Genomic DNA, 9,806 nt, shown 5'->3' on the forward strand with positions numbered 1-9,806 from the left:
AACCATTATGCGTTGCCGCTCGGCCATCAACGTCACGTTTCCCCCGTTCTTTTCTTCTTCTTGTACTACTACTACTACACTGTTCCTTACTTGCACGTATTTGCATCCAACGGTGTGCTTGAGTTGATAAGATGGGAGACAGGAATGGGTCACCGGATATATATTCGTGCCATGCGGTTATCATAGTCGTAGCCTAATACGCCAACAGTTCGTGTGCATATATACATCGATCAGGGCATCGAGCTGTACTTGACCTACATTGATTAGTGCCCATATCATTTCCACACGATTATTTTCTAACTAATCTAGGTTTAAGTAGTACGAACCAAAAGGCAACTTTGCTGATGGCTGCAGCACGTACCGTTAGACGCCGGAGGACGGACAAGGCGTGGTAGAAAACGTTGTGCCTGTCGGTCGGGGACTACAGTCAACTATAGCTACGTGATCGAGTCGCCTAAGCAGCTAGCCTGGTCTTACTGTCCTAAAAAAAACCTAGCCTGGTCTTACGGGCGTTTAACTAAATCAGCATGCGCGTGTGCAATTTTGCAGGGAGTTAACGTAGCAGTGACTGGATCAACGAAAATAATTCACTTCAGAATGAAGCCAGATGAAGTGCCGAAAGGCTTACTTCGAATGTTGGCTATGCTTTGCTGGAACGTCGCCGACGCGGTCTCGTCGTCTCCATCCACGCCTTCGCCGTCGCCGTTCTCGTCCTCGTTGCCGTCGTCGTCTTCATCCTGGCTGAGGAAATCCATCACAGAGACCGGGCTCAGACGCTGCTTCCGCTCTTGCTCCTGCTCCAAGTGGGGCGTCGCCTCGAGTCCCGCAACCTGTTATTGTGGCCCGATCGAATGCAAATAAAAAACCAGGTTAGACTAACATGATCGGAAAAGACAATCCAGACGTGAGGTGAATTCCCAGGAAAAGAGTGCACTCTTGCCTTTGTTTCGTTGCTACGGCGGCCGGCGGCACCTGCACCGACGCCACCGGCTTGGCCAGGCTCTGGGTTCCGTCGTCGCGGTAGCATCGCCGGCGACGAACCATCCCTAGTCCCACCGGCGGTAGTCGACGGTGAACAGCTGGGTGCCCTCCTGTCCACCGCCTCCTCACCCCTCCGCTTCTTCCAGAAGCCCATACGCAGCCTCCTCGGGGAATTCCCGGCGAGGGCGACCTCCCCCTCCCTTCCCGACGGCCGGAACAGGGCAGCTCTCACCGCGGCGGATACCCTCGCGATGACATCGCCGTTCCGCCGTGTGGTACGGAGCTCGGCGACGAGGTGGCGCGGGTAGCACCCGAAGCCGTCGCGGGAGAGCTCCGCGGTGAACTCCAGCTCAAGCCACTCCTTCAGCATCAGCGCCGGCTTCCCCTCCAACTCCATGGCTGGCACCCTGCGCTTTCTTGCACGGCCGCCCAACTGAATTGCACGGCTGATGGCCGGTGGAGCAGAGGAGACGAGACCTTTGTGACCTTTGGAGTTTGGAGGGTGGTGAACAGAGCGACAGACGCAGACACTACAAGTAGTAATCTTGTCTATAATCTGCCGGATTGTGACACGCACGAGTTAGTCGGAGATTCGGAGTGGGATGGTTTGGGTGGTAGTGTAGTAAAATTTTGTTTGGGAGCCAGAGGTGCAGTGCAGAGGATGTTTGCACTTGGCAGGCCGGGATTAAGAAGCGTGTCGCATGGGTATCGGGATGGTTGCAGCCAAAACAGTGGATGCATCGGATGCTTAGGCCGTTTTCACGCACTATTTGTCGTGTTTCACTGGGTTTAATAACAGCTTATGCGAGCATTGGATTAGAATGACCATCCTCCAAAATTAAACATGTGGTGTGTCCGCAGGTCACCGTCGTCGTGGATACTGGCTAAATACTGGCTAAATAACTGTTAATTAGCTAGAACTTTTTTTGTGTGGGATTAATTAGCTAGAACTGCAGAAACTATATAAGCTTATCAGTGCAAAACTAGAAGGCAGATTTATCTTGGTGTAATTAAATATGTAAAAGGAGCTACTAGTAGTACTGAACTACAGAGAATTTCTTTGTGAGGAAATCACATCCATGCTGTCATGCACTCCTCGGCCCGCTGAGAGACACTTTTCTAGGGCGAACATGCATCGAAGCAACAAAAATTGAGCAAAAGACTTCCATAGCCTTGAGTCAGATCTTTTACTTGAGACAGGCCACCTCCCTCTGTCCATGGAAGATGGAGCTTCCAACTTTTGAACTCAAACCCGAACTCGCCGTGGCAAAGCTCGCGTCTCGCTTCGCACGCAAAGCGCAGAGCGCGCTGAGTGGAGCTCCGTGCCGGGCAGCGGGCAGAGCTGGCTTCATGTGACGGCCGAATAGTTTTAGGGCTCGTCGCTTCCATCGGGACAGGTGCCGGCCGGCGGGTTCAAAAATCGCTGGCATCGTCCGGTCCGGCCGCTCCACCGTTCTACGTGGCCGGCGGCGCTTGGTTGGGCGATAGGCCGCTCGCGTGCGGCCGAAGCCGCTCCCGCGCTGGGGCGTGGAGATCTGCGAGGGTATGTGCGCGGCCAACGTGGGCGGGCGCGCACCGCGCATGGCGGTGGAGTCCGGGACCGGCACCCTACGGCCTCGCCTGCCCGTGTTGAACTCCCGAGGATCCCTTCTTGGCTCGATGCGGGCACGGCAATGTCTCTAATATCGGAGTGCTCACCCGTGCTTTGTTGGATTCCATCGGTAGCAGCCTAGCTTGTACTCCCTCCATTCGGAATTACTTGTCTCGAAAATGAATGTATTTAGAACTAAAATATGTCTATATACATCCATTTCTGCGACAAGTAATTTCGAACGGAGGGAGTAGCAGCTTAGAGCGTATCCAGCCGGGCCCCTAACAGCCCCTCAGTACTTTTTTTGGCGCCGGCACCCAAAAAACGGCTCAGCCGCGTCCTCATGTCTAATTTTTCTGCCGGTTTGGACAGAAATAACAGCCGGCGAACCCGTGCCGAACCTAAGCCCATGGGGTCGCATGGGGCGCCCGCCGATGCGAAAAAGCGCATGGGACCGCTCTGTCGGCGAGACAAGGCCATTTTCCCGCCGACCCCCTTCTTCCCTCCCTCCATTTCCCTCCATTCCCTCCTTCCCCCGCCATTCTCCTCCCTCTCCCCTCCATCCGTTCGCCATGCCGCCAAAGAAGTACGCTGTCCCTCACCCCGCTACCGATGTCGACGCCGATGTCTACTACACAACCTTCTTCTTGTAGACGTTGTTGGCCTGCAAGTGCACAAGTTTGTAGGACAGTATCAAATTTTCCTCAAGTGGATGACCTAAGGTTTATCAATCCGTAGGAGGTGTAGGTTGAAGATGGTCTCTCTCAAACAACACTGTAACCAAATAACAAAGAGTCTCTTGTGTCCCCAACACACCCAATACAATAACAAATTGTATAGGTGCACTAGTTCGGCGAAGAGATGAAGATACAAGTGCAAAATAGATAGTAGATAAAGGTTTTTGTAATCTGAAATAATAAAAACAGCAAGGTAACAAGCGATAAAAGTGAGCATAAACGGTATTGCAATGATAGGAAACAAGGCCTAGGGTTCATACTTTCACTAGTGCAAATTCTCTCAACAATAATAACATAGATAGATCATATAACAAGCCCTCAACATGCAACAAAGAGTCACTCCAAAGCCACTAATAGCGGAGAACAAACGTAGAGATTATGGTAGGGTACGAAACCACATCAAAGTTATCCTTTCTGTTCTATCTATTCAAGAGTTCGTAGTAAAATAACATAAAGCTATTCTTTCCGCTCAATCCATCATAGAGTTCATACTAGAATAACACCTTAAGACACAAATCAACCAAAACCTTAATGTCACCTAGATACTCCATTGTCACCTCAAGTATCCGTGGGCATGATTATACGATATGCGTCACACAATCTCAGATTCATCCAACCAACATAAAAGTACTTCAAAGAGTGCCCCAAAGCTATTACCGGAGAGTCAAGAACGTGTGCCAACCCCTATGCATAGGTTTCCAATGTCACGAAACCCGCAAGTTGATCACCAAAACATACATCAAGTGTCACATGATATCCCATTGTCACCACAGATAATCACGGCAAGACATACATCAAGTGTTCTCATAAAGACTCAATCCGATAAGATAACTTCAAAGGAGAAACTCAATTCAACACAAGAGAGTAGAGGGGGAGAAACATCATAAGATCCAACTACAATAGCAAAGCTCGGGATACATCAAGATCGTGCCATAGAGGGAACACGAGAGACAACACAAGAGAGAGAGAGATCAAACACACAGCTACTGGTACATACCCTCAGCCCCGAGGTTGAACTACTCCCTCCTCGTCATGGAAAGCGCTGGGATGATGAAGATGGCCTCCGGTGATGGGATCCCCCTCCGGCAGGGTGCCAGAACAGGGTCCCGATTGGTTTTTGGTGGCTACAGAGGCTTGCGGCGGCGGAACTCCCGATCTATCTTCTGTTCTGGAAGTTTTAGGGTACGTAGGTATATATGGGTGCAAGGGGCATGCCGGTGGACCTCCGGGGTGCTCACGAGGCAGGGGGGCGCGCCCAGGGGGGCGCTCCCACCCTCGTGGGCAGCCCGGGACTCCCCTGACGTGCACTCCAAGTCCATCAGGTTGCTTTCCTTCCAAAAATAACTTCTCCAGTTGATTTCGTTCCGTTTTGACTTCGTCTAATATTCCTTTTCCTCGAAATACTGAAATAGGCATAACACAACAAATCTGAGCTGGGCCTCCGGTTAATAGGTTAGTCCCAAAAATAATATAAAAGTGGATAGTAAAGCCCAATGTCGGTGTCAAAACCGGCGGATCTCGGGTAGGGGGTCCCGAACTGTGCGTCTAGGCGGATGGTAACAGGAGACAAGGGACACGATGTTTTACCCAGGGTCGGGCCCTCTTGATGGAGGTAAAACCCTACGTCCTGCTTGATTGATATTGATGATGTGGGTATTACAAGAGTATATCTACCACGAGATCAAGGAGGCTAAACCCTAGAAGCTAGCCTATGGTATGATTGTTGTTCGTCCTACCGAAGAGGGCTAGGGTTACACAGAGTCGGTTACAATGGTAGGAGATGTCACATCCTAGCTAGTTCATGCATTAGAGTGTTGCATCATGTCTATTTTTCTCAACAGAAACTTGAAATGGGGATGACAGAACCCCCAGCCCCCTGTGAAACCAACTAGGGTTTACTAAAAATATTTTCAATGAACCTGAAATGCCCTTCTAAAATGTCCATCATTTTTGCCTTGGTTCAGAACCTCTGCCAAAAGTGGTGCACAATTTTCTAGGTCATCCTAAGGTCTTTGAATTAAATCATAAGTATTTGAGTTTGGGCATTTAAATTATATAAATTATTTTAAATGCTCAAATAATCCCAACTAAAATGTTCCATGCTGGATATATTCCAGTTAATGGCCATGAGCAGTTTGGTGAATTTTGGAGTTGTTTAGGTATTTTTAGTAAGTCCACAAAGTTGCAGAACAAATAAAAAAGATAAATAAAAGAAAGAGAGAGGGAACTAACCTGGCAGCCCAACTAGCCAGCCCACCTAGCCGGCCCAGCCCAGCAGCCGCTCCAGCGAGCTGCTTGCCTTTGCCAGGCAGGCAGGCAGGTGCTCGACGGCGGCACCAGCGCGCGCCACGCAGCTGCCCGCCGCCCTGCTTCCTCCCCTCGCCTCTCTGCTGACCGGTATGAGCTCCACGTCGCGCCCCGAACCCCATGGACACGTCCATTCTCCCCCTGCCTCTCTCCCTCGCTCTCCCACGCCATGGCCGACGCCATCGCAGCCGCACCGTCGTCGTAGTCGCGCTCTCCGTCGCCCTCGCGCCGTGCCGTCGTGTCCAGGAGCTCCGCCGCCCTCCTCTTCGTCGAGCTAGCCGAGCCCCGAGCGTTCGTTTGCCCCGAGGCCTCTACACCGACCTCGCCCGACTCCGCCGTCGCCGGAGATCCCCTTCGCCGTCACCACCGCACCAGCTCGTCCCCGACCACGCCGTCTGGTTCCTCGAGATCGCCGTGAGCCCAGCTACCTCTCCCCCTTTCCTTTCTCGCTCTCGAGCCCTGTAGCGACTGCACGAAGCTCACCCGCACGCGCCGCCGCGGAGCTCGTCGCCGACGTGACTCCGGCCACCCACTGGCCACACCACCATGTCCAACGCACTCACCGCACTCGTAGGAACCCGTAGCACCTCACCACGAGCCTCGCCGTGCTCCGTAGCTTCGGGTTCATCCTCACCCGAACTCCGGCGACCGCCAAAGTCGTCGCCGGCGCCGTTTCCGGCCACCCCGAGCCCAACCAACACCACCAAGAGCTGCGGCTTGCCCCCAGCTACGCGTAGATGCCCTCCGCGGCTCTTTTGGTCGCCGGAATGCACAAAACCACTCTCGCCGCCGCGTTCGGCCTCGCCGGCGGCTAAACGCCAGCGCGTTGACCCCGCTGACCCCTCGTTTGACCACGGGTGGGCCCAGTTTGACCCCCTAGGTCAATGACAGGTGGGGCCCAGCCCTGTTAACTAATCAGGATTAGTTTTAATTAATATTTAGTTAAACTAATTACACTGACACACGGGACCCACTAGTCAGGGTTGACCTGGACTGTTCCGTTGACCGCTGACATCATCCTGACGTAATGCTGACGCAGTAATTTATTTACTGGATTTATTTTATACAGGAAATTCTAGTAAATACCACAAACTTTAAAAAATCATAGAAATTAATCTGTAACTCCAAATGCAAAGTTTTATATATGAAAAATGATTAGAAAAATCCAATCTATCCATCTGTACTGGTTTCATGCATGTTTAAGCAAGCTAACCTGATGTTTAGTGCAGAACAAGATAAAGCACTTAAAAGGGCCATTTATGAATTTGAAACTTGAATCTTTGATTCAAAATGGTTCAAACCCATCTGGTCTTAGCTGCATTAGCCCAATACACTCATTTTGCCATGTCTCATGCATGCATCATATTGTTGCATATTGGTTGGTGATGTTTGTGTATCGGTGCTCTTTGCGGCAGGTTCTGCCCCTGAGGAGTACCACGATTACCCTAGAGAAGATCAATATCAGTGCATCGACCCATCAGGCAAGCAACCAACCATTTGATCATATTGATACAATCCCATGTTCTTGCTTCTGCTCTCTTTTACTGCATTAAGACAACGCGTTTCAAACTGCTGTGTGCTATGGTAGTTGAACACATTTCCTCTGCATGACCTGTCATTGCCACAGTAACTAGATGAAACCCACTAGCATGTGTAGGAGTTGATTGAGCCATATGTATGTGTTGTTCCTACCTTGCTATGCCTGCTATGCTTAGAGTCGTGTCAGGTCTGGTTCATCTGGGTGATGGGCTAGAGTGAAATGATCATGCCGGTAATGAGAGTGATGTGTTGAACACGATTTGGTAAAGGTATCGATGAGAGGCCATGTAGGAGTACATGGTGGGTTGTTTCATTGAAGCCGACCTTAAGCACTGAAATCTGTATTTGTGATTTAAGATTTAGCTACTACCATGCATTGGGCCCTGAAATATGACCCCGCCCGACTTCTTATTCACCCTAGTCCTCTGTCCAGGAGTTGCAAGTAGTTTCTGGTGTTTGTAGCTTACTGGAGGCCGTGGACAGCGCTGACCCGCGGGGTGGGCTGTGATGCGGTAGGTACGTGGCACGGTGTACCGGATACCCGTTAGGTATCTCGGGAACCCTGTACACATCGTTCGGGGCCGTATATGGAAACCTCGGCCGGACTCCCTGCGGATGGAACCTGGATAGGCGATAAACCTGGACTAGAGACTTAGGTGTTTAGGTAGGTCGTGGTCTACACCCACGTCGGCTTTCGCTTGAAGTCTGCCGAGCACATGTCGTGTGCAGACGCTAAGTGGTGGAAACATGTATGAAGAAGTACACCCCTGCAGGGTTAACATCATCTATTCGAATAGCCGCGTCCGCGGTAAAGGACTACTTGGTTGCCTATACAGTTCATAGACAAGTAAATGGATACTACTAAAATCCTCAAGATAAGCGTGAGTGCCGAGGATGGCTCTTCCGTAGGATGACAGAGGTGGATCCTCGGTAGTGTATTGAGTTGGTGTGTAGTGGACTCGTGTGCGCAAAACCATTTCAAGTTGGTGTCTCGTAGGATAGCTTAGCCAAGAGTCAAAGCTGGCTTGCTGCAATAACCCCACCAACCCTTCTTGATAATGTGCATGTATGTAGGATCTGATGTAAGTCTTGCTGAGTACCTTTGTACTCATGTTGCTTTAATTACATTTTTCAGAAGACGCTGCAACCCCTTCTAATGGGTTCTTCGTAGACGTTGACATCGATGAGTAGACTAAGGCCCAGGTGGTGATCCTGAGCTTGTGAAGGGCCATGTAGTTTAGCCAGGCTTCCCAAGCCCCTTTTATTTTACTAGTTGTCTGTACTCAGACAAGTTACTTCCGCTGTTGCCTTGTATGCTTGTATGACTTGAATGTGGGTCGCGTGACCCATACTTGTGTGTATGATATGTATGGCTCTGAGCCTTTAAATAAAGTACTTGTGTCGTAATGTCATGTTGTGATGCCTTGTTGTATGTGCACATATCGAGCATATTCTGTGTATGATTGAAATGCTTGGTATGTGTGGGATCTGACTATCTAGTTGTTTATTCTTAGTATCCTCTCTTACCGGGAAATGTCTCCTAGTGTTTCCACTGAGCCTTGGTAGCTTGCTACTGCTCCGGAACACTTAGGCTGGCCGGCGTGTGTCCTTCTTCGTTCTTGTGTTTGTCCCTTCGGGGAAATGTCACGCGATGGATACCGGAGTCCTGTTAGCCCGCTACAGCCCGGTTTACCGGAGTCCTGCTAGCCCAGTGCTACAGCCCGGATTCACTCATTGATGACCGACACGTTCGATGCTGGGTCATGAATGCCTGTCCCTGTAAGTTTGTGCCACTTTGGGTTCACGACTAGCCATGTCAGCCCGGGCTCCTTACCATATGGATGCTAGCGACACTATCATATACGTGTGCCAAAAGGCGCTAACGGTCCCGGGCAAAGGTAAGGCGACACCCGTGGGAATACCGTGCATGAGGCCACAAAGTGATATGATGCGTTACATGCTAGATCGATGTGGCATCGAGTCGGGGTCCTGACAGCGTTGGCATCAGAGCTGGACTGCCTGTAGGTTCTCCAAGCCAAACTGGTCGATGTTGAGTCTAGAAATGCTTTAGTTATATGTAGGGGAATTGATTGTGGGATGGAACGTAAGGCTCTTTTTACTCCTTTATCTCATGACATTCTGATCTAAGTCAGTCTATTCTTCCACCGGGGGTTAAGGAATTAGGATCTCTTCTCTCTATCAGGTTCACGTGTTACTAATCAGTAGTACCTTATAGGTTTGATGGATACAAGCCTAGTTCAGTTCTACTACCCCATTATTTTGTTAAGATGGACCCAGAACCTTGATATGATGTTGTTGAGTGTCTATGCAATTCTTTGCAAAATGCCTCAAAATCCTTCTTGAGCATTTACAGCCGTTATGCTGTCCAATTTCTGCTAGAAATTCTAATGTCTTGTGTTATATCGTGTTCCAGATGGCTTCCCGTCCTCAGAATCAAGTGGTTCGTTTGACTCGATGCCTAGATGTACCCAGCCATACTGCCATGTTGGTCAGGGTAATGACTGAGGCTGGATACCGTTGGTATCCTGAGTACACGGTCGAAGAGTAATTCCGAGACTTTAATCAAAGTCAATATTTTTGCACTGTCAGGATATTTCCATCTTATCCTGGATCTACCGAGCCCCTTCACT

At 50.2% G+C, this 9,806-nt stretch overlaps 1 protein-coding gene across 1 annotated transcript in view; it reads right to left on the reverse strand.

Moving 5' to 3' along the window:
* LOC123046261 (uncharacterized) overlaps positions 1-1,614 on the reverse strand; it is a 3,570-nt gene extending 1,956 nt beyond the window's left edge. Inside the window, exons 1-2 of the mRNA XM_044469568.1 lie at positions 941-1,614; positions 629-830 (exon numbers count right to left, since the gene is read on the reverse strand). Of these exons, the coding sequence (XP_044325503.1) occupies positions 629-830; positions 941-1,378 (640 nt within the window). The 5' untranslated portion in view covers positions 1,379-1,614. The remainder of the gene's footprint in view (positions 1-628; positions 831-940) is intronic.
* Between the last annotated feature and the right edge of the window lie 8,192 nt (positions 1,615-9,806).

Source organism: Triticum aestivum, chromosome 2B, assembly GCF_018294505.1.
Source record: "Triticum aestivum cultivar Chinese Spring chromosome 2B, IWGSC CS RefSeq v2.1, whole genome shotgun sequence".
NCBI classification, from domain to species: Eukaryota; Viridiplantae; Streptophyta; class Magnoliopsida; order Poales; family Poaceae; genus Triticum; species Triticum aestivum.